Here is a 27,987-nt window from a genome sequence, read left to right as displayed (position 1 = left end):
TTGGTTCAGTCTCACATGTTAATGAATTGAATACAGTTTGCCTCTCAAGCCAGAGAACAAGTGAAACACCAGCTGTTTTATTTAAAGATTAACAGTTCATGTACTTCTTTTTTATCCTCAGAAAACAAATAATTAAAATCTTTACTCTTGTTTGAATGTTTTGTTGCATGTCTTTTTTTTGTGTCTGCAGCCAACAGTGAGGTATCTGATGTATGCAACAGATGAGAAACTTCAGCTTGTATACACGTTTATCTAAAAAAATAATCACTATACATTTTACAGTTTTCATGTCTATAAATCAGTAGTATTACATTATACTTTTCATCATTGTACAATACTTTGTTACCCAAGTTTAATTTAGCATTTCTTTGACTACTGTCATGTAGGAGGACACTGATGAATGATGAAATGATGGAAGCTAAATTACACAAGTAATGATATAAACTGATGAGACATGACAACATTTCAGTTTGACAAGCCGCAAAGTTAGCAATTATTCACAACAGCTGTATCATAGGACCTCAAAACATTTCAAACCTGAGGAAAATCCCTGTGACCGATCTTGTTCACAGGCTTGTTCCCATGGCAACGATGCCTTGAGGTAGGCTGGCAATTTTCAGGGGTCTGAAGGAGCCAAGTTTATTGTAGAAGTCGAGCATCCTCCGATCGCTCTGCCTCAGCTCACAGTACACGCCTCGGGAACCTGGTGAGTTACAGAACAGGAAATGGTGGTGTTTTGAGATTTTATCTTTTAATTCTCTAGAGCAGGGGTGTCAGACTATTTCATCCAGGGCTACATCAGCATTATGGTTATCCTCAAAGGGTTGGCTGTAAATGTGAGGCTCTATTAATCTATCTGCTCGCTATTATATATGTGCATCTGCATTTGATTGTTATTGGTTTTAGTAATAACTAGCTCTAAATGCAGAAATCTAGGAAAAATAATGGCAAGCAGAGCAACTACAGGATTATATTTAAAAAAAAATATGCCTATAGAAAGTAGTATGAGAAAAAGGCGACATACAAGCTTGTCTCCATTAAGCACAAACATGCATAGAATTGTGTTGAACGTATATTCTTTGAAAGCTCTTGTGGACCACATAAAATGGGGTGCATGGCCTGATTCAGACCAAGGGCATTGAGTTTGACACGTGCTCTATAGTCCTAGAAAAAGATGAGCATTATGTTTTAAAATGGAATTGATCACTATTGGGACAAAGTCAAGTGGAAGTGATGCAAAGCTCTTAAAAGCAGTCCCAGTCAGTATCATCACTGCAGAGCTGCAGATGTTACTTGTGCCATCTGCAAACTGTGACCGCTACAGCTGCATTTTTTGTTTTTTTGTAAACTGAAGCATATTTTCAACTGAATACTGGTAAAAGTGGAGAGATCACACAGCTCTGAGTGTCACAGTATGCCCTTTATCCTCCAGGACTGTCTGCCAAGCTACTTTGAAGAGGGAGAGGGTCTCTCCTGCTTCAATTACTTTTGAAAAAATTGAAGCTTCTGCTCTCAGTTGGCACTTGTATTAATCTGCATGAATAAACTGATGCTGGTGTGAATGTCCCTCCTCATGAATGGCGGGGGCTGGCAGGTGTACAACTGTTGTGACAAAGACTGAACAGCTCCTCCTTGTGGATGACATGTGACATGCAGCTTGTTAAATTGTGCTGGATGTCGGCTGCATCCTGTATCCTGCCAACACGATGTGATTCGGTCGGCTCAGGTTCAGTTTTATAGCGGTGTTCCCAGAAACAAAACATTTATTTATTTCAGGATCATTACCAAGGTCATGCTCATGTCACAATATTAAGATTAAAACGTAGGGATGCAACTCTCAATTATTATCAATTTCTTGATTAATTGATTAGTCATTTGCTCTATGAAATGCCAAAAATAGGGAAAAATGTTGAAATCAAACTGTTTCTCAGAGTCCAAGATTATGTTTACTGTCATAGAGGACTAAAGAAGAGCAAAAATATTAACATTTAAGAAGCTCAAATCAGAGAATTTGGACTTTTTTTCCCCTTAAAAATAATCAAATTTTAAAATAGTTCTATTCAGCTCTATTCAAAAGGCACCAATTTCATTCACAGGTTGAAGCTGAGGGAAAAAAACTAAGAATCTCTGCTCTAATGCACCCATGTATAATTTATAGTCATGTATTCTTTCTGATGTATTCATGTGTGTGTGTATTCAGGGTAGCTGCATGGATGGAAGTCAGTTCCATGAGGTGGATCTAAGGAATTATCAAAAGCACTGTGCAACGTGTCGACCTACCACTGCTCCTGATGGTGGACAACAGCCGACCAATCATACGCTTTGCTGGAGAGGAATCAGTGACCCGGGGCAGCACTTCTATGGTAACCAGAGAGGGGAAGTCCTTCAGCACTGAATCACTTACTGCCCTCTAGAGGTAAGAGATACAAGAAAACACTAATAGTAACACCGCATTTTTATCTTTATGTCCTGCACTGGAGCACAAGCACATATTGATTTGATCACCTGAATCTTGGCAGCGGCTGGTTTGGCATCAGTGAGTGCCAGAGCGTAACCACACAGCCCCGTCTCATCCTCCAGGACCAGAGCACACTGAGGGGAGGGGGAGATTTCACCTGCTGACAGGCTGCAGTGGGACAGAGAGAATGTCATCATGAGAGTATAAATACTCCGGGGAGAAAAGAACTCTTTCTTACCTATCACAAATAAGTGGAGACTGCGTCATCAGGGGGCCTTTAGCCCCTGCTGCACCCTGCATCTCTCTGAAAATCCTTTCCACCTGCATCTGTGTCAGAAAACAATAGTGTGTAACATCACTACTGAATTTAAACAAAAATGTATCACAGCGTCTCAGGACCTGCCATCCTGACCTTGTCCTCGGGGCAGTACGGCCGTATGCAGTAAACCTCTGTCATGGGAGGATGTCTGAACAGGTCCCTGTTTCCATGGCAGGGCAGCATCCTCTGCAAGTACAAACAAAAAGTGTATTCATATTCATGGAAACCTACAATGAAAAATGCCCATAAAAATACTCAAAATAAGATGTTTACTACATGTCTTATCAATGACACTTATGACTGTGTATTCAAATTCACATCTTTAAGGTACCTGAAACTCTCCGGAGAGGCCACCTCTGAAGCCCCAGGGTTCAGGATCGTTGTTCATCAGCTGGGCTGAGGGCGGACTCTGCCCTCCTATGGAAACACAACAGAACATGTGAAGCTGAAGTAGTTTAACTTTTATGGATTCAAATTTGCTAGAAATATGGTTAAAAACAAGCAACATGCCATGTCAAATTCAGCAGAGGCACTATTATTCTGCGTAAATTCACATGACTGATGACTCCGTTACGTTGGGCAGACACACTGGACTTCTGAAACTTCCTGAAAACATCTGTAAGCCGATCCATCAGAATTTGAATGCAGGGTTTACTGCTTATTCTTATAGCTGCTCTGACTGCTTGAGATTCTGCCGTTATACTCTCATGAATCCCTGCATGACTACAGTTTCTCTTTTCAGTATACTGTATACTGTAGTGTCATACTGTAGACCAGCGACTTGCTCTGCAAGGTAAAATTTATTTCTATAACTTTGGTAACTGTATTTTGTACATAACGCCATGGTACTTTGCCTTGTGGTAACCCGTCTGCTTCCAGCTGGCTACCTGATGTTAATGTTAGGTGTACATTAAAAGCATGATGGGAAAAAGAAAGTCATTTTCTCTTAATGAAAAATGAATTCCCCTGGAAGCTCATGTTCCTTAGGCTACTTTGTGATGGACACAGAAGTCATGTAGTGAACCTTTCTTCGCTCCTGAAGGGTAGAATGGCAGAAAAAGTTTAGGAACCACTGCTCTAAACTATCCCTTTAATCACTAAAAGTCATCTAAGTAGCTGGGTGTCAGAGAAATAAGAAGCATGTCCTATCACAGATTTGATATTTTTCTCCTTTAACAGCAGCTTTTCCCAACATACTGCATCCTCTACATACCAGCCTGTGTGGTTTGATCATCATAAGAAGATTCTGATTTTCTTACCTCGTGTTTTGACGAAGGCTCGAGCCAGACCGACCCCACTCTTGATGTCACAGATGTAGTTGTAAAGGTCGTACAGAATGCTGCGGTTCGGGGCGTTTGACAGACGATTGAACATCTGCACCACTGCCTCGCACATGTCGTCAAACTGCTGCGCTCTCGAGCACCACTCCACTCTCTGAGAAACAGTTTAAGCGTAATTGTACCAGATGAAGAACAGTAGTCACAACATTATCAGTTTTTTTTTTCGGACAAGTATGATCACATCTTGTTAAAATCATACCTCTGACTCTGCAGTGGCGGTCGGACTGTGGTTCTTCAGCCAGTCCAGCTCCTGCAGCATGGTCCTGGCTGTCGGCCCGTGCTCGTACGGCAGGTAGAAGAGGTCTGACAGCAGCTTCAGGTCATCCAGGGTAAGTGGCTCTGCTGTGTACAGCGGGTTCTCGTCTGGTCCGGGAACATAGGTGCTCTCTCCCATGTCCGTCTGCATGGGCTCCTCATCTGATGACTCTTTCTTGAGACGAGCTGAAGGATGACAAGGGTCGAGAAGGATGAAGAGGGGGATGATACACTTCTTAAAGACATATCCACCCCATCTCTGCCTTTTAATATCATTAAAGGTGTATTTAAGATTATTTGAAGTGGGGTTGCATGAGGTACTTATTCACAGTCAGTGTATTACCTGCAGTAAATAGTGGTTGATAGTTTGAAGAAGCAGCAGGTGTACCGCTGTATGAAGCTGAGTACTATTGTAGACAGTGTCAGTGAACATTTTTACAGTTTTACCTCACCATCAGACATCTTTTTCCAAGGAGAAACCACTGTTATATAAGTCAAATATCACCTATATCTCTCTCAACCAGAAAAACAGACATTTTTCCTCACAGAACACGGGAGTTTCTGGTCTATCGCTGCCTTGGTTTGTTACTTAGTTTGTGGTATTGGGTGACTCAGGTGAATCTGAACTATCCTTTTAAAACACTGAAGTCACACAATAACACAAACAAATTGACAGATCAAGGCAGTGGTTGACTGGCAACTCCTGTATTTTGTGAGATATAATTACTGTTTTTAGTCTAGCAGCTTTGGAGAGAACCATATTTGGCTTATATAAGGTCAGTTTCCCATAGGAAAAAGCTGTCTGCTGTCGTAATGAAGTGGTAAAAATACTCTAAATATAGTGTACACTTAAACTAAAGTTGATTTTTTTAGGTGGGATGTTTTTAGGAGGCTAAATTGTGTTTTGCTGTTGACCCTGTCCACAGCAATCCATTGCTTAGCTTCCTCCACCAGTACTCCTCTCTGCTTCTACAAACCAGCAGCATCTACTGTAGGTAAAACACTGACTACAGATCTCACACAATCCCACTTCAAATAATCTAAACTATCCCTTTAAACTGGCTGCTGTTTAATGTAAAAGTATTTTTCAAGACTCTCTACCTCCAGGTTGATCTGTGCTCAGAAACTCCTGCAGCCAGTCAGTGAGGGCCAGGGTCAGGGCCTTCTGGGGACTGTAGCAGGGGTCCTGCTCCTCATCGCCTGGTGATGGAGGACAGAGACACTGAGACAATGAACAAACTCCACAGTTCCATGTTGTGTAACTATGCTTTGGACACACGTTTATTTTAAAGTCAGGATCACAGTGTTTTCAAAGGTATCATATATTTCAGACTATTTTACCTCTGTGTCACACAAATCACCCACATCTTCAAACATCATTATAACATTTCATGTCCTGTGTGTTTGAACAGACTGTCCTGAATCTGACAGTTTAAGGTATGAGCTATTATCCCAAACACGACAATTCAAATTATCTTAGAGACCACAGTTCACCATCATCAACCGGCTGTCAAATCTTCAAATTCAAAAAAAACTTTTTAAACCATGATTTTCCAACAATACATAGGCCTTTATATACAGAAAAATAACTTAAAACAGATAAAGAAAAAATTTAGAATTGCAGTTAAAAAAATACAAATACCGTGAGAACTAACACAGCAACTATTTTAACTGAATCTAAATATGTGTGTAAGAATTTCTTTGAAATTCTCAAGCTTAATACAAGACAAAATCAACAAAGCCTAACAAACTTTGCACCAACATCTGAAGAAAGTCTGAAGTTGGAATGCACTCAGCAGCTGAACATTACATTTTAAGCAGCCACTGACCCTCTTTTGAGGTTAATGCCTCATTAAAAACAATCAGCTTTCAGACTTGACATTTGTGTAAACTAGATTCTATTTTTTAAAATATTTTTTAGCTACATAATCCTGTTTTGTTGCTACCATCATTTCAGTGATAGTAGGAAAGGGGAAAAATGTACTTTTTTTAATTTAGGAACCTGTCTCATACTTTGAAAAGTCCACACAAGTAGGACAGACCCCTGCTCCTTCCACACAATCATTATAATTAGTTAAATTGTTTTATTGTCAGAGCTGGATTTGAGCTGGTGTATCCTGTGTACCTGCCAAACCTGATGAAAAGGCAGTATTTTCTTTATGTAAAGAAAAACATAAACCCTCACCCATTTCCACATCTTTCTGTCCTCCATCAGTGGACGCTTTGCACCATGTAGCTAAGGTGTGGATGGCCACAAAGTTGGGGTAAAACTCACAGTTGGGGTTTGTGAGCACCCCTCTCAGTTTGGGAATCAGCTCAGTGGGACGATCCTGATGGAAAGAGATCATGTTCGTTATTTCAGGATACAAATATAATCCCAGGCCCAGACTGGAGCATAAATACACACACACACATCTGAAATTATTATATTAAAGTCATTTTACCTTATAGGGACCGAGGAAAAGCCTTTGAGGGTCATAGTCGTTTGCATGGATATTGTCCCAGATGACTGGTGGCCTCTTCAGGACGGAGGACACCTCTTCTATGGACTCCACAGAGATTTTGTGGGACACCACTTTGGGACCTAAATTACCCGAGTTAGAGAAAGAGAGCATTCAAAAAATGAATTACTGACTAATAACTTTCCTCATAATTTTAACCAACAACATTTTGTCACTGACAAAAACAAGCTGATGAGTAAATAAAAAGTAATTTATGATGACAAAACTGTGACAGAACATAGTACATAAACTGTACAGAAATTTAAACTTTTGGGAGGAAGAGAACAACATGTGGTTAAAAAAATGTTTTCTGTCAAGGAAAAAAAAGCCTTTGTTAAGTAGAGTTGCTAATCTTAGATCATAAATTAAAAAATCAATTCTAACACTAAAGATAACAAGTGTCAAGTTTCACTGTCCTCAAACTGAAACAAATATCTAACAAGAAGAATACATGTTTGAAGAAATGTAACACAAATAAAGGGATAGTTTGGTTTATTTGAAGTGGGTTTGTATGAGTCACTTATTGATAATCAGTGTTGTTACCTACAGTAGATGCTGGTGGGCATTTGAACTAGATAGGAGCACCAGCACAGAAGACAAGCAGTGAACTGCTGTGGACAGGGTCGGCGACAGAAGACATTTTGAAAATGATCCAAAAAAAAAAAAAAAAAATCTGTTTAAATGTACACTGTATTTAGAGTATTTTCATCAATTTATTTTGCCATCAGAAAGCCTTTTGTGATGGGAAAGCGCTGTTATATAAGACAAATATCGCACTCTCTCTCTCTCTCTCCCTCCCTCAACCAGACTCCTTTAGCAAAAACAGTCATTTTACCTTGCAGAACACAGGAGATGCTGGTCTACTGCTGGTCTTCCATTTGTTAGTTAGTTTGTATTATTGTGTGACTTTGGTGTTTTAAAGGGTTAGTTTGGATTCACCAAATTTACAAAATGACAAAAACAAACTAACTGACGAGGCAGCTGTAGACCAGCAACTCCTGTGTTCTACCAGTTAAAATTACTTTTTTCACCAATGGAGTTTGGTTGGTTTAGAGAGAGCCATGTTTGGCTCATATAACTGCTGTTTTCTGTTGCAAAAGGCTGTCTGGTGACAAGGTAAAGCAGTGAAAATATTTTATATATAATGTACACTTAAACTGATGCTATTATTTTTTTCAGGTGGATAAGAAGTGTTTGCAGATGACCCTGGAACAGGAAGCACGCCCACTGAAATCTGCTGTAGGTGATACACTGACAACAGATAAGTACCTATCCTTTTAATGATAATGCTGATAACAGGTTACTGGATGTTTCCTCCAGGACTATATAATGAGTATGAAAATTATACAAACACTTTTAAATAATTCATTACACTTTAACTAAACATACTGGATTTTAAATCTATAGCTGACTAAAATCTGACTGTATTTAGTCAGCTAAATATACAATTCAAACAATCCAAATGAATAAAATATGACTACAACTAAATCAAAATTTGCTGTCAAAATTAACACTGCTTCTGTGGAGTTCAAACACATCAGCACAGGTTCAGTCTTACCAGTCCACAGTATGTCTATCCCAGGCAGCAGCTTCTCTCCCACAGTGTTCAGGTAAGAGGACTGGAGCACATTGGGGGTGCAGAACGCAGCACAATAATCTGGAGTTACAGGGACGGGGCAAGATGGAAAACAGTGAAGAAAGTGTTTTACAGCATCAGCTGCAGTGTGCTCATGGTTCAATAGCAGCAACAGTCAGTGCCTGACCTGTAGGACAGAAGAGGAAGGTCTCAGGTTCTCCCAGGTGCTGGTACACAGCATTAGTGATGGCCACCTGAGCGTGGGCGAAGGAGCTGAAGGCCTGTTTATCAGCGGGACACATCTCAGTCTCGATGTCATCGAAAAGTAAAGAGAAGGACCTGCAGCCAAACTCCTTCACCTGAGGGTCAAAAGGGTTCAAGAGGTCCTTGGTTTATTTTGTAAATTTAATTTTTTGACAAAAAGTTACATTTGAAAATGTAAGCAGCCTCATTTGATAGGGACTTTTCCCTCGTGACTTTTTCTCTTTTTCTGTGTCAGTGCCATCAGTTGCATGTTGACCCACTGGAAGCTGTTTCATATAAAGTAACGTGGTGTCCAGAACCCTCAGAGAACCATAAAGCTACATACAGCTGAGATTAAATTATCTCTCGTGCTCCACCCTTCATCTGTGCATACAAAGTCCTCTACCTGATCCAGCTTCCTCTTCAGGGCAGTGGCCTCTTTGGGGTTGGAAAAAGTAACGTCCAGGCCAGGAGAGATTGCATAGATGAACTCCACGTCGTGCTGTTTAGCTGCTGATATCAGGGCAATGAGTTGTTCTGGGAATAGAATAAGAGATGAAAAACAAAATCTTATAAAAGTTCAGTTATTAAATACAGAAATGTCCTCAATAAATGCTGTTAAAAGGCAAGTAAATGGTGCACAACTTTGCCCCAGTTTGGATTGATTGGCATAAGCAACGCTAACCAATCAACAGCTCTTCAAATCAGTTGTTTTGTTCTTACTAAGTCTAACATCATTAAGCCTTCTTTAAAGCATAGCTTTGCAATTACAGCAAAGCCACCCTTGGGAGAGACTGCTTGAGTATTTATAGTATATAGTATTTAAAACGATTACAATTAACTTAATTACCTGAATCATTATGCAGATATGAATGCAGCTGAACTACCAGCAAGCTAAAGCGAAATCTAGTTAAACTACTTCTTTAATTATTATCATCATCACCATGCAATCATTTCTGTCCACTGGACGTACAGCTTGTCATGACTGTATGCTGAAGGAAATCTGTGATTCAGAATTTCAGAAAAACCCTTTTCTGACTTTTATGCCTTTATGTTTTTATGGCCAGAGACTTTACGTTTTCTTGTTAACACCAAGAACACCAAATAAGCATCAAATAAGCAGGGATGAACCGATTAGATTTTGGTGGTCAAAGATCAAAAGTCAAGGTCATGGTGACCTCATCTAACATATTTTTTTTTGCCATAACTCAAGATGTCACACAGTAATTATAACAAACTCACACACAAATATCTATTAAGATAAAGTAATTAAATGATGACATTTTATATTCAGGTCAATTCACTGTGACATCATAATATTCAGCTCTCTATCAGTTCTCTGTTCTCCTTTTTAAGTGAAGACAGCATGTTTCTAATTGGAAATTATTCACTGGAATCACACGTGTAGTAATGACTTTTACTTTGAAAAAAACACTAAGTGTGTTTTATTAAATTCCCTCAAACTCACAGGTCAATATAAGGTATGTTCCATATTAAATTCCTTCAAAGTCTTCACTACAGATATTATATGATTCTGGACAGACATGGATGTAAACTGTAACTTGATTGGTTGGTGGAAAGACACAACTGTGAAGCAGTATTTCGATTTTTGACTGCTCTGTTTTATACGACAACAAAATCTTTTCAGCTAGAGATAACGTATGTGGGGGTCATGTTAATGTTGGCCGAACTTGACAAATCTCTGCTGGTTACATCTGGCAGCCGTGGTGACATTGCAGCAGGTGCTTCACCATCCTATGCCTGGCGGGGATCTGCACTCTTCTGAGTGACCTCTTGTAGTTACATGTAGTTTACTACTTCCCAACACTGATTAGGCCTGTAATTCATTTAAATGTACAAATAAAATAATCTATCACAGCCCAAAGTCCACTGATAGTGTCTGTTTTGACATCTGGCACTTGGAATCATCAGAGACTTTACAGTTTAATAGGTCAAACTTTGAATCATCACTGCAGTTCAATTTGCAACATTATTGATAAGACACATCAAACTTAAAACTGAGCAATTAAACAGTGTCTCTAAGGAGATAATGATGACTCAGACTGGGACTTTGGTATGACACTCACTGACACAAAATGAGAAATACTACAGTTTAAAATGACCACAACACTTGTATTATCACACGGTTTATTTAGTTTTGGTTCAGTCTGTGAGCACAACTGTTGTTGCAAAGTTGATGCCACCTTATATACCATGATATGAATACAGCTTCAGTTAAGCATATTTTTTATTTTATCTTCCAGGAAGACTCGTGATCACAGTGTGTTTAATCTATGTGTGAATCCCTGGGACACAATAAATATGTTTTCAAATTACGGCTTCTTAATGAAAAGTATAAATCTTATCAAATTTATTAAATGACTACAACATTTGTCAGACAGTTGCTACAAAAAAAATGCAGCAATTTAAAATGGCTACAAGAACCTTTCATATTGTGTTGATTTTTGGAGCCCGTGTTGACAAAAGTGGTTGTGCTTCCATTGCTTTAACCACAAGATATAACATCAATTATCTAAATAAAAATCTTCTCCTGCTTCTATTTACCTGGGTAACATACTGCTCACTGTAACTCTGGCTGGGAAAATGTAAACACAGGCTTGTTTCATCTGATTTCAAGGAGATTCTGCTATATAGAAATAGCCTCTCTTTTTCTTTGTTTGCTTATGTAGGTCATACAGAGGCATCAGTATTAAAACGAGACTGTTTCATAACCAGTTTGTAGTGGGTTTTGTGTAAGTGTTGACAATGTGTGGGAGCATTTTGGACATTTCACTCCTATGTACATGTTTCTATACATGTGAGCACAGATTTTGCACAGGCTTGTTTAACAGCACAACTCTGCACCAGGTGATACTAGAGGTGAAAAGTGACACCCAGGTAGACAGCCCATAATAACTGTATGAAATAATGACATCAACTAATTTAGACTCTTCGAACGCCTCTAATCAAAGACAGAAAGTCCTGTGTATTTTTGGTTACTGGCTGCTCTCGCGCTACATGTGATTTATATTTTTATCCAGTCATCGATACATGAAGATGTGCAACTCACCTGCCTCCTCAGCAGAGTACAGGTCCCTCCAGTACATCCTGTGTTTGTAGTCATCCTTGGGGGCGTACAGGTACGTGTTCAGTCCCCACTTCTGTTCTCTGTCAAACACCACAAACGAACAGTCACACCAAGTATTGCATCAGTTGTTATATGATGACTGTCCTATAGATCAGGCTGTGTTGTTAAAGGGACACTGCAAAGTTTTCATTCAGTGTTGTTAGTCTTATTTCACAGCCTCAGTACTGTCTTTTCCCTGGACCCAAATACAGGTGGACATATGATAAGCATGATAATGGGACAACACCCTGTATGAAGTCTTCACAGGAAGTCCTTTCTACCAGCGGCCATCAAATTGTATAACTCCCCCTTCTGCAGGACAGAGAGCTGAAACATCAGATACTGACAAGAATACCGATATTATGTGCAGTATTATTTTTTAACCAAATGAATAATACTTTTCAATATTATTATCGAGTACAATATTATGTTTAATGCCATGTGAAATATTGCATTCATCATCGTGTGATTTTCAATATTATTATCAAGTATAACATTAACATTTAATATCATGTGCAACATTACTTTTAATTATTTTTCAATACTGCAGCCAATATTACTTACAATGTCATTGCCACTACTTTTCTATTTTAATGTATTTTATTTGAGTATTTTTCCAGTTATTTACTAATTACTTATTTTAAGTGTATTTAAATGTTTTTGTTTGTTTCTTTGCACTTACTCCTCATATGCTTAATATTTTATAACAGTCCAACCGATACTGGATTTTTGAGGCTGATCCCAATATAGATATAAAGGAGTTAAAATAATCAGATATTGATATAGTGTCTATGCGGCATATAAATAATCTAACTGGCATCTGATACCATAAATTAAGAAAAAAAAATCAAATATATCTAAAATGTTGCCCATAAAAATAACCATCAATCTGTGTTATTTTTGAAACAACCACCAGACGACATATCCTATATAATAATAATCAAAACAGATTTGAGTCTTCATTGTCAGTCCTGTTCCTCCTGTCTCTGTGTCTCACAGTGGGAGGTGTCAGCTCACATACCTTTTAAACAGCTCTGTTCTTTGCTCCATAGTCCATGGCCGTCCATAAAAACCTGCATCAAGCAAAGGTCAAGTTAGGCTCCAAATGATGTCACCTTACCAGAGGTGATCAATGCATGATCGATATTCTGAATACATTTTTTGATGTTAATCCAGTCATCTTGCAGCCCAGTCTTCATTGAGGAGCTGCAGTCCAACAGGACCCTCACTGGGATCTGAGGTCCGGGGGTCCAGGTGAGGACTCTGGTCCCGGTCTACTCACCTTCCACCACTCCACTGATGAACCGCCTGCTCCCAGGCTGGGTTTGGCTCTTGGCACCGCTCGGTGTCGACATGTTTGACAGTTTGGTGTAGAGAGGTCTTCCCTTTCTCTGCGCTCTCAGTTAATACTCACACAGCAGCACTGACACAGCGCTATGACCACTCATGTCTTTGTACCGCTGCTTTTAATTTCCTGCACATTTATTGCTCCGTCCTCTCACGCCTGCGCACAGCAGTCCGTTTGAAACATTGCGTAACATGAAGCTAACACGTCCTAAAGTCTGAAGTTGTAAATACTGTGAGGGACGGAGGAAGGCAGCTCGTCTTGTTTTGTGATGACTGAAGTTCACCTCAGTCTCAGACGCACGTTGACTGAACGCGACTAACTACCGGGTGAACGTCTTAAAGGGACAGTGTCCTCTTATCTTAAAGGGACAGTTCGCCCCAACACACGGTGGGAGGCGTCAACAGATAACAGACACTTGACATTTCCTCACTTTGCTGTAAATATAGTTGGGTGTTTTCGCAAGATATTCACATTTGGTCAGAGTGTGTACCAGAAAGCCCTTCATGGCAGAAATCTTGTACTTTTAACCCATTCCCCCTCCTGACCCTAACCGAGAAGTGCTTCCTGGCAGAAAGCCTTTTAGGCTAATTTCAGAGGTTTTCAAAGTGGGAGTCAGGGGGGCTCTGAACAGTTTCAGGGGAGGCTCAGTGACAGGAAGTGAAAAAAAAATACTACATTTGTTATTACATGAGCTATCAAAAAGAAATGTTATAGAATAGTCTAAATGTGTGAGTTGGTTAAAGAGATAATTCAGTGATAGACTGGTTTGGGGATGATTTTGACTGTTTTTACCTTTTTCTCACAGATGAATGAAATGAACTAGCTGTGTAAATACATTTACTCATGTATTATATGAAATTTGACATTTTAATTTTGAGTTACTTGTTCTTTCCTTGAGGACATCCATTTTATGCTACTTTATATTTGTACTGCACTACAATTTTGAGGAAGATTGTAGTTCTTCCTCCACTACATTTGTTTATTAGCTTTGATTACAAGTTACTTTACAGATTGACTGTAATTGAAATAATAGGTTAACTACGCAGCACTATAATGTAATAATTAATTAGAAATTAGCTCCACCTTTAGCAGCAACACTAAAGTGATGTACAAATAAATGCATCACCAGTTACATACTTTTACATAAGATTTTAAGATTTTTAAGATGTTACATGTAAGAGTAGTTTTACAGTGTCTCACGACCTTAACTTGGATAAAAGAGTTCCTCCACCACTGGTTTAGAGTGTACTTGTGTAAACAGCTCCTCCTTCTGGCACATTTCCTCCATGTTTCCTCGTTGCCACATTATTTGGATGTATCTGTGACTGGTATTCATCAGCAATTTATGTGAATGATGTATTAAGATAAACCCACAAAGTTCAATAAGATACTAATTAGGTCTAAGTTTCACATATTGCTAAATGTGCTTTGCTTGCTATACAGTATTTGCTGGTATCAAACAGTTGATCCAAACAAAAGCTACAAAATGAGTAGACTCTCTATTAAAACATTAATATTATCACCTATAAGATCCCCTACAGACATGTTTTAAGATATATAAAAATACTCTGAGTATTAATTTGTATATTAATATTAACAAAGGCTGTTTCATTTAGGTATCAGGGCACAATGGGACCCCTGTAGTGGAGCACTTAATTGGAGTACATTTATAATTCATGTTATTAGATACACCTGTGTTTGATAATTAATTATGTCTGCCATGAGAAAAGTGTATTAAAAGAGCAGAAACGACCTAACAAGACTCTGTGAAGCAGAAAACATGATGAACTGTTGGATGTGCCACATTTTATGTGATGTTTTGATGTTTAACAGGGCAGTCTTCAAGCTCCCAAACACACATGATGTGGCGAGCGTTAATGAAGTTTAAGCATGAGCATGAGACTGCTGAGGATCTGAAGACGGAAGATAAAAAGAGGTGTCAAAAACTTTGAGATGATGTGTAAAGAGAGATTTAAAAAAGTTTAAGACCTACTTTAAGATTGGGGCCCATAGAACAAATTATCCAAAAGGTCTCCCTCTGTAGTCATTACTATCATGTCAGGAGAGCTTAGACCAGCCTGAGAGTCAGATTTCTGGTATTCAGTGGACAGACTGACTTGTCAAACTAATGACTAATAACATTAATAGTGAAAGCACTCCAATGGTACTGTGCATGCTGGCTCACTAGCATGGCTCTTTGGGATTCAATAAACCACAAAAACTAAAGTTGATAGTTCATCAGTAAACACAATAAACAGTCTTTATTCTTTATATACAAATATATAAGACTTTGTCAGTTTCTGGAATGCCACAAAAAAAAAACTTTAGTGCTTTCCACTAATGCATTATCAAATTAACAGTGCTACAAAGTTGTATGTATTAACTGTACACATCAAGAAGTACATGCATATTGTGAGTCAAAACATGCAAATTTTTTTATATACAAAAGTTTGCTACATAAGTGTGAGCATAAGGCTCTGAGGTTCTTTTCCCGTCTTCCACATTTAGCTAGCGAGGTGTTCTCGTGTTCCCATCCAGCTCTGCTACCTCTTTAATCCTCTCTGGGCCTGTTTCAGCAGTGAATCAAAATCCAGATCCTCATACTTGCTCTTGGCAGGAGTTGGGTCTGCATCTTTGTTTGCATCTGAGGAAGAAAGGCACAGATACAGGTTCATTGTTGTGACTTGCACAGCAAAAATACAACACATGTACAAAGTAATTAATACACCAATAGACACGTATATGTACACGCCGAAATGTTTGTCAGTATTGCTGCCATATTGGTCCAGACAAGACGGGCCTGTGAACAAAGGCATGTCAACGGAGGAGTTGCTTACGTTTCTCAACTGATTTCAATGAGCCATGTTATATTTAAAGGGACAGTTCACCCAAAAATGAAAATTCAGTCATTAGCTACTCACCCTCATGCTGATTGAAGGTTGGATTTAGTTTTTTAATCCTCAAAACACTGCTGGAGCTTCACAGGAAAACTCCAACTTCAATCTCCCAAATGATGGAAGTGAATGGTGACCAGTTTTCAAACGTAAAACATAAAGAGAATAAAAATATAAAATGTCTGCATACTGCTCATTTGGTGTAAAAAAAAATGTTATTTACACCATGTTTTTAGCCTAAATCCTCATTGTAGATCCTTAGCTTGGAGCCACATTCATGTGCACATGCAGACTGTCTGAACTGGGTGTGTGCGGTGTGACAGTGTGCAAATGGCATGTTGGGACTTTAGGTCACCATTCACTTCCATTGTTTGGACATTCTGCAACACTATTTTCCTGTGAAACTCCAGCAGTGTTTTGTGGACTAACAAAATAAACCCAACCCTCCATTGGCGTGAGGGTGAGGACATAATGACTGAATTTTCATTTTAGAGTGAATTATCCCTTTAAGAGTTCATGATCCACATCGAGTTAAGTACTTATTCCACATAGATCATGAACCCTTGAATATAAAAACATCTCATTTAAATCATTAAAGCACACAGAGTGGGATACAAGCACACAGCAGTTTTACCAGCTTTTGACATGTTCATCAGGGAAAATATCCCTGCTTCAGTGCAAACCTGTTACTGCATGAATTTAATAAATAAATGCTAAGCTACATGTCTTATACAGATCAGTTATACGATCACCTCTTGAACAGATTTCAATGAGCAGGACTGATTAGCAGTTAAGCTTTTAAAATCATGCTAAAATCACATCTTCTGTCATAAAATCCTGTGGTTGCTGCACCAGAGTCTGCTTGTTTTGTCTGCACCAGCAGACTAACAGTTTTTGCAGCAGCCCAAATGAACCACACTAAACAGGCAAACAGACCACTGTCCAATTTAAATAGACCAAACAAGGTGTGAAAACGTCACTAATGGGAATAACTTGAAATCAGTCCAATATCGAGCCAGACATGCAGCCATCAGCGTTTGTTTTTACTACAGAGGTTTTTGCTCAGACTGTTCTTTTTAAAAGTCTGACAACATTATGGAAAAGGCCGTTAAAGAGAGAGCTGATTTATCGCTCTCGCCAAGCCCACCAGACTCCATTTAAAGAAATAATTATTCATCATCGTAAAACACGGTTCATTAAAACCCACCAGAAACAAAATAAAACTCACCAAAACTGTCTTGGTTCATCTTTCATCTGTTCCAACATTCATTCTGGTTTGGTCAAAATAAACCTTTCATACAGCGAGGTAGATGTTCTGCACAATGTTTCCCCACTACCACTTTAATGAAGGTCCTGTTACATTCAGGTCAAACAGAGTCAGGTGCTGCTATTGTGCATGTTGGCTCACTGGAGAGGCCCTGCTGCACTCAATGTTACAGGACCTTGATTACACCTCATTTACTCTACTATTACATGTAAATATGGCTGCAGTGAAATATGTCTAATAAGGGTTTATTTAGACCTTCAAACTAGAGTTGAAGGTTGAAAAATACTGAAGTTTTCCATCTACCTGTTTTGTTTTCAATCTACGCATAAAAGAACTCAGCAGAAAAAAAGTCTTCTTCTGCAGTGATTTAAAGGTGTCTGATTGCACCACCAACTGTTTATTTAAAAGTGCGCTTAACTTCTAATATTGACATACCAATAATAGATGGAAAGAAGCGTTCATTGGCATTTAATGTTGCAGATTTTCTGTTAATTTGTTTTAACATTTGGATGGCACCTTGGCTAATGATTGAATCACTTAATTCACATATTATCAAGGTTTCTATGGTGCAGTTTGCAAAAACAACTGTGACATAGTTTAGACGGATTAAAACCAAGAGAAATGTTATAAATAGTCCAACAAGGGGAAATGTTTGACTTCACTATAGTGACGTTACTTTACATAGTTTGTGGTTTTGAGACTCACCAAGGTCAGCGTAGTCTGAATTACAGAACTGTCTTCTTCCACCAAAGCAGAGGTCAAATGGCAGCTCATTAGGTCTCCGTAGTTTGCCGCCGTTGTCGATGGCAGCAAAAGCATCATCCATGTTGTAAAATGTGACAAAGCCATAGTGGTCACTGTGGGAACCAAAGGCACAAATTAATGCTACAAAAAAAATTGTAAAGGCAATAAAAACATTTTAAAACATGTCTATTCTTACCCTCTTTCTCTAAAGTGAAGTGACACACACTCCACTTCTCCAAACTGAGAGAAGCGTTCCCTCAGTTCGCTGTGTGTCATAGACCTGCAGATGCGGCCGACATACACCACCCTGCGCTCATCCTGGATGAGAGGATTTCAAAATGATTCATCAATCATTGCTCAAACAAAACATGCACAACTTAAACGTCAGTAATGTTTTACTCACAATGGCTTTAAGTTTCTGGATCCTGATCTCTTGCTCTCTCCTGAGCTTCCTGGACTCTCTGCTGCTGCAGTGATGACTGGTTTGGAAAGGAAGAAAAACTGACATTCAAAACCTACATTTTGTTTCCTTTTGGAAAATGCCAAATGGGAAAACTCGCATTTTTAACTGACCTGTAAACATCTCTCCTCCGCCTGTGGCACATCCGTGGGGATGGTGATCTGGATCTGGATGGGGACCTGGACCGGGACCAGGATCTGGATCTCGACCTGCTACATCTTGATCTCGACCTGGAGTATGACCATCTGAAGTGCCGGGGTGGGGAGCGGGAAACGGAGCGAGAGGGGGACGACGAACACGAGCTGCTTTCTGAACGCTTGTGATGGCGCCTGTGAGATGGACAAATTGAGTCAGGAACGTCCACACAAAGGATAAACAAAGATTAACACTGAACATGAATTACACAAGTTGATTACCTTCGTCTTTTTGGAGAGGGAGACGAAGAGCTGGATGACAAAGAGGAGGAGGAACGAGAACTGCAGCTGGAGTCAGAACAAGGAGATCTTGTCCGATACCTCCTTCTGTCCCTCCTTCTGACAGGAGGGCTGGGTGGAGGTGTAGGGAGGGTGCATGGAGCTGTCTTGTCTTCAGCTACAGATCCACAGTGCTGCTCTGGGGCAGTGCTTTCTGAGAGAGACAGAACTTTGTCTGTGGACAGGTGTGTCTCTGATTTGGTCCTGGAGTCCTCAGGGAGATGTTGCATCACAAACGTAGCAGAGTTATTAACAGCCCTGACAATGGTGGTGTTAACTTCACCAGTGGAGGCTTGTTGTTTGCACTCAGCAGCAGCAGCAGCTGAGTCGTGGGTGGTCACCTGCACCTCATCACAGGTTTTAGAAACATCCTTGAGTTTAGAGGCTCTGCCACGCTGAGTAAGCGGGCGATCTACAGGTCCACAATAATCGTGATCAGAGGATATCGATGAATACACATGAGGAGAGGTGAGAGCAGCAGGGAACTCTGGGAGGTTACTGTGTGTCTTCTTGGACGGCAGAGGACGGGGGTCGATTATCTGAATGGCCTTGGATGGAGTATTTTTGCGTCTTGCTGGCAGATCTAGTTGAGTGCTGAGGATGATTTCAGTGCCGTGGGGTTCTGGGATGTCCACACCCTCTGACATTTGAAGAGGAGGTAAATTCCTGAGGGTTTCTGGAGTCCCAGGTGGGTCTGAAGTGCTTAAAGGTTTAATTGGCTCCACAGGGTGCTCCACTCTCTCTTCTTTAGCTGGAGGTGGAGGAAGAATAAAACAAGGTTACACAAGACCAGACGTGAGCATCCAACTGCACAGTGTTAAATCAGTAATCTGATCGCTCACCTTGTGTTTCCTCAAACTGTTCCAGCAGACTGGTCAGATCAGGTGCTTCGATTCCTGAAGTAGGAGGCAGAAAACAGACAGACATGAAAAAATGGCTTTCCCCTTATTCACCAGATCATAGATCTCTAGGCAGGACCTTGCTGGCTGCTCCTGAGTTATGACTAAAGGGGACCAGGCTTTTGCCGTCAAGGCCTCTCAGCTCTGGACTTCTCTGCCCGAGCATCGGAGGCTAGCTGAATCAGTAACTTTTTATAAATACCTCTAAAAATGTTACTTTTTTTTTTTGCAATACTTTATTTCTAGCAGGAAATTAAGTGATTCCAGTAGATTCTACTGCAGAAAGAAACTAGTTCCTACATGAAACTGCTCACAACAAGATCTGTGGATTATTCTTGAGTAACCATGTCATGATTTTTGGAAAGAGACAATGGTTTTGAATTGTTCAAAATTTATTATTTTGGTGCCTTGGGTACCACAAGCTGAGTGACATTTATATTGGAGAGAAGACAGACATCGCTATAGTTGGTATCTCCAGAACTATGTAACCCGCACCAAAAAAAAAAAAAAATCTAGATGGATAAATAGCACTTCAGGCCAGAGAAAAAAAAATCTGTATTTTAGGTTTTGGGGTGAACTGTTCTTTTAGGTAAATGTAGCTTTAGTGCTGTTATTGTGTCAGATTTAATGTTCATGCCTTGTCTCAACAGTTTACCTGAGTCAGCTGTAGCACTCTGGACTCTACAGCCAAACTGAGGAGTGAGCAGTGGTTCCTCAGGTGGGGGTTTACTGGGATGAACCTCTGGCAATGTCTCCGTTACTGATACTATAGCATCTACTTGATTTGGTGACAGCTGCGTCTTTGGTTCCAGCTTGGTTTCTTTCACTGGGTTTGGACTGAACTGTTGAGGCTGTAGTTGGCTGCACTCTGAGGAAGGTTTGATTTGGGTCGTGTTGGTACCCAGCTCTGTAGATCTGGGGGGGACATCTGAGGCTATCTTTGTAAACCTGATTTTAATCTCCTGAGACGGGGTGGTGCAGTCTTGGTTTATTGACGACACCTCGGACTTTGGCCCTGATGAGGATGGCTGTTGTTGAAGAGATGTGCCTGAGGATTCATTTTGAATTTCTTGACAGTGTCCGGTGCTGATGAGGCTGGAGTCTCTGTTGAGGAGCTCCACTTTGGAGTGGGCAGTGGATGGTGATGCTGTTTGGCTGAGTGGCAGGGGGAGGAGGACGGGGTTTGGGGGATCACTACTGAGCCGGGTTGATTTCTTTACTGGACTTTTTTTGCTGTCAGGGACAGTAACACTTGGGTTAGTGGTGACATTTAGCAGCGGACTAGCGGGGGAGATGATTTTAGGATCAGTCCTTGGGCGCTTTGATCCGCTGCGATGCAGAGGAGTGGATGGTTTGGCCTCTGAGGGGTGAGGCCTGGGAGGAACTGGGGTGTGACGAGACTTGTGATGAGGAGTCTGAGATCTATGGAGCTGATCAGCACCACATCTCCTAACATCTGGATGATGGTGTGCTGTCTTTGGTCCACAGCTGTTTTGCCTTTGTCCCTGTAAACAGAGGATGGGGGTCAGCTCCTTGGGAGGCTCAGCCACAGAAGGCCACATAGTGGTGTAGTTCCCCTGTTTCTCCACCAGGGGCTGTCTCTTTTGGCGCAGCTGTCTGTACTGCTGGAGGCTGAGTGCTTTGGCCTTTGTCTCACCTTTGGGAGGCAGAACTTCCACTTTGGCACTGTTCATTTCTGAGGACGTTGTTTGGGGTTCAAGTGCTGAGCCAGCTGGATTCTCAAGTGCTTTTGTGCTGCTCAGTGGATCCGAGACAGTTCCACTTGTTGGGGTTTTCTCACTGAATCTCTTTTCCACTGATTCATCAAATGAAGCCACTTGAATGGGGCCAAAGCTGACCCTCTTCTTCTCTCTGGATGGGCTCCCACTCAGCAACACACTCTTCAACACTCTGCTATTATCACTTCCTTTATCTTTCTCCTCTTCTTCCTTTGTCTCTTTCACAGTTACCTCATCATCAGACACAACATTTATCTCTTCATCGCTCTCCTCAGTGGGCCTCTCATACTTCCACACCTCCTCCTGGGAAAATACTGTGTGGTTTCTCTTCGGTTTATGCCCCTCCTCCTCCACGTGCAGCTTCAGACAGTAGGAGTGCATGATCTTCACCAGGTTGACGAGAGAGGTTGAGGTGAAGACTTCAACTTCAGCCTCTGCTTTCTTATTTCTGGCGGGAAATAATGTTTGACTTTGTTGTTTGAATGGCCGTGAAGGGCTCTTTCTCTCCATTTTGCTCCCATCTTCTTTTTCTCCGTCAATCTTAATTGTGAATGTTAAATTTGGAGATTTGGATCTTGGTCTAAGTCGTTCAGCAAGTGATAATTCCTACAGGGAGGAAACAGAAAAACAACAGACCTTTAGAGCAGCAGAAAGGGTTAATATTGGGACATCACGTATTTTATTACAAGTCTGTTTTGTAGGTATTTCACTACTGTGTTCATGCATGTTCAGTTCAGTTTGTCAAAGAATGTAGCTCATTTTTATCTCTGCTTTCATGTGCCATCTTAAGTCCTGACAAAGAGGCTTTCTGTCAGGCAAATTCATGTGATTATCATGAGCTGCTCATGGTTAAATGAATTTGAACAGCATAATCAGGACATCCCACTGCAATGCATTGAGCTGGATTTGGGGTAATCAGGATTCTTAAACCTTTTCAAAATGAAATTCAAGCACTTTTCAAAGATTTTGAAGAGTAGTTTCATGCATGTCATAGCTGTGGAAAATTACATATAGTCAAAATGATTATTTCACTTCAGAACATTAAATCAGATGTTACTGTGCTATAAACAACCAGAATTATGTTACATGACAGCATTCTACATAAGTGACAAATTAAATAAAAGCACAATAAACTTTCATGTTTCAGAATCTGTCAAATGGCTGTAAGCAGACATGGCTTCCTACACAATTTGGCTACAACAATATCCAACTTATTTTACTTCTTTATCTAAACAGTGAACTTCTCAGTCAAGTAACGATTTATTATTTAAGTAATGCAATTACAATTTGAAGCAGTCTCAAGCACTTTATCCAAAATCCAAGCACTTTTCAAACTTTAAAGCCCTACATTAAAACTAAAGTGTTTTCAAGGATTTCCAACACTTTTGGAGGGTAATGCATTTTAATCTAATTATTGATTCCAAATGAGTTATTTTAAGCATGTTTCTTATTCCAGAGTGTACACCCACCACTGACGTGTCCCTGCACTCCGGGTGTGTGAGAAGTTTGGTGTCTGGCAGGGTGTCAAAGGGAGACAGAGTCCCGTCATCATCCTCCACACTGTCCAGCATCTCAGTCAGAGCCGACAGCAGAGTCTCGCTCTCTTCCTCCACTCCGCTCTTATCCTGAAAAGGGGCAGCAGAATTCAGATTTATTGATTTATAAGACAAAGCCACATTCTGCCAACATGTGGACTCTGAGGGAGGGTCAGTAGAAAAAACACTTCTAATCACTTCTAATGTACTCAGGCCACAGTCTACTCCCAGAGATGCTCTTCATAATGGTTCACTGTGATGATCTGCTGTAATACTGACCTCTGATGCAACAGTGGAGTCTTCAAAAATGGCCAGGATTGAGTGATCCATGCATGACTGTCTGTCCATCGCCACACCCTCCACATCACAGCGACTCTGGGCCAACTGCAGCGACACAAACATTATATTACACTCACGTGTTCTTGTGAATTTGTATGCACATTGATCTGGTCGTCTTCTGGCTCCTGTAATTATACAATACACCCTTCCTCTGGGTGTGGCCAGTAGCTGAAGTTCAGGACGCAACAGGCTTGAAATTGACTTTCTCAGCATAAACAGGAAGAGCTGCCAATTCTGACAATGCTTCAAATGCCACTGTGAAAAAATAGAGCAGCAAAGTTGATGCTTAATCTATGTCTAAATTAAAATGAAATTCCACAAACTTTAGAAAATTTAAAAAAAAGTATGAATGCACAATATGAATTTCTTTCAGCCAGTACAGAGAACTAATAATCCCCCACTTAAGATAACCTAAGATAAGATATATTCTAATTAGAACTTCATAACCTGTAGTTGATGCACACCTGAGGGCAAGAGAGGCTAAGATGTGGTGAGTAAAGACAGAGGATCCGACCAAAACCAAATTTAACTGGTCACTGTCAGTGATTTAGATTGTTAACCATAATGTGTGTAACCACTTTCACTATTCCAACTAAACGAAGAACAGCTCTGACCCTTAAAATGGTCATTTAGTTTCTGTAAAGTACATCAGTAAAAAGTGCAAACATACTTAATATTTTTGTGTAAGGATTCAAATGAATTGCTTTGACATAATTTCATTATTGCATTATAAAAATTATAGCAAATTTACCATTAACGGCCAATAATTTAGCGGTTCTGATGTTTATTGTGCCTCCCTACACGAAACAAAAAACATGTCAACTGTAGCCTCTCAGACCTGATCCGTGTGCACACGCCTGAAGCGGGAACACAAGCAGCAGCAAAGAAATGATGTTCCTCTTCTATATCGAAGTCAACTGTGCCCGTAAGAAGTGACAATTTCTGAGCAGATCTCTCTCTGTTGTCTGAGTAACTTCCAGGTAGCATGTAAACACAGGTATGAAGGTATCGTGAGACCTTGTATATCTCGTGTCACACCACTTGGGCGAGAGCCTGTGTACCCGCTTCAGGTGTGTGCATGTGGATCCAGTCTGAGAGGCTACAGTTTACATTTAGGCTGAAAACATGGTGTAATGGCATCTTTTTGGGTCAGATTTTAATGTCGCGGCTTACAGACACTTTGATTACACCACACGAGCAGTATGGAGACATTTTGTGGGGTTTTTGTGTTCTTTTTTTTCACATTTTAAAACTGGTCACCGTTCACTTCAATAGTACTGGATTTGGCTGCAACGCCGTTTTCCGCTGAAGCTCCGGGAGTGTTGAACTGGAGATCTTCAACCATCATCACATCAGCACAGGGGTGAGTAGATATTGAGTGAAATTTCATTTTTGGGTGAACTATCGCTTTAAGTAGAGTAATCTACAATACTGAAAACAACTACAGCTATATCCGAACATTAATCTGAATTTGGGCTGCACCATGTGGTAAAAAGGTCATATTGCAATTATTTGACTGAGATTGTGATATGTATCAAGATTAGTAGGAATTATGGTTTTTTGCATAACAAAAAACAACCAGGACTATTGAAATTGTAATGATGTGATATTCACTGGTGTGTGTATATGAGTATACATGGCAAGCACATCTGTGTGTGTGTTGTAATTACTGAGGTTCACCCCCCTTTCTCACAAATTGCCTGCACTAAAAAAAAAAAAAAAAAAAAAAAAAAAAAGACATTTTTGGTAAGATCAAATTCAGACGACTTTCTCTCCATATGATTGCTTAAAACTATTTCCCTCTCATTCAGAACACACTGTGGATTGAAAATCCAGTGACTTTGTTAACAGTGACAGGCTGACCCACGCTCATAGGTGGACTAGACTGAGACAGGCTGACGTACAATAAAATGTCCCACTCTAAAAACATTTTATTAAACACGAGCATGCGAGTACAGTAAGTAGGAAGTCGATACAGAGGACAAGAGGCGGGTCACAATCTGCCCACCACCTCTGGGATCCTGCTAGAACAGCTTTCAGAGCTGGTCCACTTATTACTGCAACAGGACGATGATACGCTCCTGTGTGACAGCAAAGCAGTTTATCCCCGTGTCTGCCAAGGAATGACTTAAAATTCAGCTTGAGACAGCAGAACCAGGACGGTAAAGTTAACAGTACTTCTGAAGAAAAACATAAGTGGACAGTGAAGTGAGTAGGACAGGGTGTAGCCTTATCTGAACATCTTGTACTAAAGAGGAAATGAACCGGTCTCCCTCCCTATTAGCGGCCCCATGTGAGAGTGGAGATTATATTAAACATAAACGAAGAGGCAGTGGCATTAACTAACTTGTTATGCAGCTGTCTCTGAAGCTACGTGATTTAAAACGCAGTAACATGTAGCAGCTGCTGGCCCAGCTCCTCTCTCAGTAGTACTACCACCCTGTTCAGCCACGTGTCGCTAACCCGCGCGTGGCCTCGCGTGCCGGCGAAACACCCGTTATTAATAATCGAAATCCGCTCGTGTGCAGATGTACGGATGTCTAAGTAGCTATAATGAACAAACGGTTACCTCGTTGGGAGTGTTGGTGGCCAGAAAGTCCCTGTCGCCGGTATTTAAATCGCCGTCTTCCCCTCTCCACCGCGCCGCCATCTTGCTGCTCCACATGGTCCACTGGCAGGCCGGACCCAGACACGTGGTCACCATTCATACTCTGCATAAAGGATTTTTATTATTATGTCGTAACCATTCAAAGTACAGTAACCACGAGCTATAAGATTGTGAAACTATGGTTTATGTCCACGTAGAAGCCACAAGTTTGTATGATATCAAACCTGTTATAAGAAAAACGTGCTTTATTAGTGATGTCATGAAAAGCACTACATTACCCACAATCCTAAACTGTAACAGCGACGCCTCTGATTGGTGGAGCTCGCTTACTGCACCCGCGAACGGGTAGTTCCGCGAGCAGGGATGACATACAGTATACCAAAGTACAAAATATATATTTGAGAGCATTACAGATTAAAAATAAATAAATAAATAAATAAAATAAACAGCACGAAATTAAATACATAAATAATGGCATAACATTAGTTAATAACAGTAGTTAATGTGTCCAATGTATAAAATCTATAGTATCAACTAAGATAAATGAGAATTTTTCCTCGTCGAACTTCTCATACAAGGTTTTATATTTATTAAATCATTTATTGTTCAAAAGCGACATCGAGCGTCTAAATGACAATTCGTTCTATTCTTACCAACATATTTTTTACACACTTTACAATATTCCGCTGTCCATAGGTGTAGTATTTGTAGTAGTATTTGTCTTTTTTTAAATTAAATTTCTGTGTATAAAATTCTTTTGATTGGATATAGAATATTTAAAATATTTAATTGACTGGTTCAACTGTTCATTTAGAAAAAACAAACAGACAAAAAAGCCCTTTATTTTTTAATATTTAAATTTTCTATGTGAAATATTATATTCATTAATGTAAAGGGGCTAAAAATTAACTGCAACTACAACAATTCAAGATAGAAATGGGATATAATGTTGGAACATGACATGGACTGAAGAATAGTAAAGCAGTGAAAAGAATAAGAATTTCTAAAACAAACATTTTTATTTAAAATCGTCACTGATGGTTACATGGTGTTTTCCTGTCTTGCTTTGATAATTAAATGGCATGACATGGTGCAAAAAGGTGTAGATCACCAGATTACCTCTCAATGTTTGGAAAACATGCATTTGTCCCCAAAAATAAAAACACAAAAATAGCTGAGGACTTTTATTTTGACAAACTGCTTGCCTGAGAGCCTTACTGCATTAAATCCTTTTATATTTTGAATTGTCACCTGATGCTTGAATGTTGTTTTTCCTTTACTTAAATATATACATTTCCCCTTTAAACTGAAACAGAAAAGACACACATTGGGGCATAAAAAGCAACAGAAGGCAGGAAATTAAATGTTTGACATTCAAATATTGTATTGAAACTCCTTGGTAATATGTGAGAGGGTGAAGGACTAATGTGGTAATTAAGATGCTCTATAGTAGCAACTGGTCACATGCAAAGTATTTTAAGCCAGAGAAATCACATCACACCCTGTTGATATTTTTGGTTGTCCTATCTGACACAGATCGAGCTGAGTGAGTGACAGAGACAAACTTTCAGCACTAACTGCTGAAGAAATTCTAAACAATAAACTAACAATAAAATGTCTAACATAAATACACACACGGAGGACTGCACTTCTAATAAGTAAATCAAACTATTATTTATCAGACACAATACATGTCATAGATAAATGTTGAATTTTGTTTTTTCCTTTACATAAATAGATGTATTCCCACTAATAAACTGATGCAGAAATTGTTGCATAAAAATTAACCAGAACATAGCAAAATTATGCACAAAATTTCCTGGATGGGGCATATGTGTCCCCTGTCTCCCCATATTGAAAGA

At 39.9% G+C, this 27,987-nt stretch overlaps 2 protein-coding genes across 3 annotated transcripts; both read right to left on the bottom strand.

Annotated features, from left to right (window-relative positions):
• Nucleotides 1–36: 36 nt before the first annotated feature.
• ogal (O-GlcNAcase like) lies at nucleotides 37–13,481 on the bottom strand. The gene is made up of 17 exons (XM_084715984.1): nucleotides 13,102–13,481; nucleotides 12,841–12,892; nucleotides 11,763–11,860; nucleotides 9,099–9,229; nucleotides 8,637–8,808; nucleotides 8,432–8,530; nucleotides 6,817–6,956; nucleotides 6,558–6,702; nucleotides 5,474–5,572; nucleotides 4,317–4,558; nucleotides 4,037–4,211; nucleotides 3,109–3,194; nucleotides 2,871–2,963; nucleotides 2,697–2,785; nucleotides 2,506–2,626; nucleotides 2,281–2,410; nucleotides 37–703 (listed from the first exon to the last, which is right to left on the bottom strand). Exons 1-17 carry the CDS (start codon nucleotides 13,172–13,174, stop codon nucleotides 567–569), a joined length of 2,082 nt encoding a protein of 693 aa, XP_084572110.1. The 5' UTR covers nucleotides 13,175–13,481; the 3' UTR covers nucleotides 37–566.
• A 2,200-nt stretch (nucleotides 13,482–15,681) lies between these two features.
• LOC146330436 (uncharacterized) lies at nucleotides 15,682–26,232 on the bottom strand. 2 transcript variants are annotated; one of them, XM_084715981.1, is made up of 11 exons: nucleotides 26,087–26,232; nucleotides 23,458–23,562; nucleotides 23,113–23,268; nucleotides 20,560–22,249; nucleotides 19,848–19,901; nucleotides 18,949–19,756; nucleotides 18,646–18,861; nucleotides 18,476–18,539; nucleotides 18,269–18,390; nucleotides 18,034–18,185; nucleotides 15,682–15,811 (listed from the first exon to the last, which is right to left on the bottom strand). In XM_084715981.1, the coding sequence occupies exons 1-11, from the start codon at nucleotides 26,219–26,221 to the stop codon at nucleotides 15,711–15,713; spliced, it is 3,603 nt and encodes a 1,200-aa protein (XP_084572107.1). In that variant the 5' UTR covers nucleotides 26,222–26,232; the 3' UTR covers nucleotides 15,682–15,710. The 2 variants fall into 2 exon arrangements, with proteins under 2 accessions (XP_084572107.1, XP_084572109.1); XM_084715983.1 differs by having other exon boundaries at nucleotides 18,476–18,536.
• Nucleotides 26,233–27,987: the final 1,755 nt, after the last annotated feature.

Source organism: Lutjanus erythropterus, chromosome 3, assembly GCF_056507025.1.
Source record: "Lutjanus erythropterus isolate fLutEry1 chromosome 3, fLutEry1.hap2, whole genome shotgun sequence".
NCBI classification, from domain to species: domain Eukaryota; kingdom Metazoa; phylum Chordata; class Actinopteri; order Lutjaniformes; family Lutjanidae; genus Lutjanus; species Lutjanus erythropterus.
Note: the sequence above shows the minus strand (reverse complement) of the source record. Positions and strands in the feature narration are given on the sequence as shown.

Coding starts and splice junctions, on each gene's coding strand:
- ogal (XM_084715984.1), bottom strand. CDS start 13,174: ATGTCGACACCGAGCGGTGCCAAGAGCCAAACCCAGCCTGGGAGCAGG. Junction 11,861..12,840: donor AGAACAGAGCTGTTTAAAAG/GTATGTGAGCTG, acceptor GGTGTTTGACAG/AGAACAGAAGTGGGGACTGA. Junction 2,964..3,108: donor GCCTCTCCGGAGAGTTTCAG/GTACCTTAAAGA, acceptor TTGTACTTGCAG/AGGATGCTGCCCTGCCATGG.
- LOC146330436 (XM_084715981.1), bottom strand. CDS start 26,221: ATGGTGACCACGTGTCTGGGTCCGGCCTGCCAGTGGACCATGTGGAGC. Junction 23,269..23,457: donor ACTCCACTGTTGCATCAGAG/GTCAGTATTACA, acceptor GCCCCTTTTCAG/GATAAGAGCGGAGTGGAGGA. Junction 18,391..18,475: donor TCCAGAAACTTAAAGCCATT/GTGAGTAAAACA, acceptor CCTCTCATCCAG/GATGAGCGCAGGGTGGTGTA.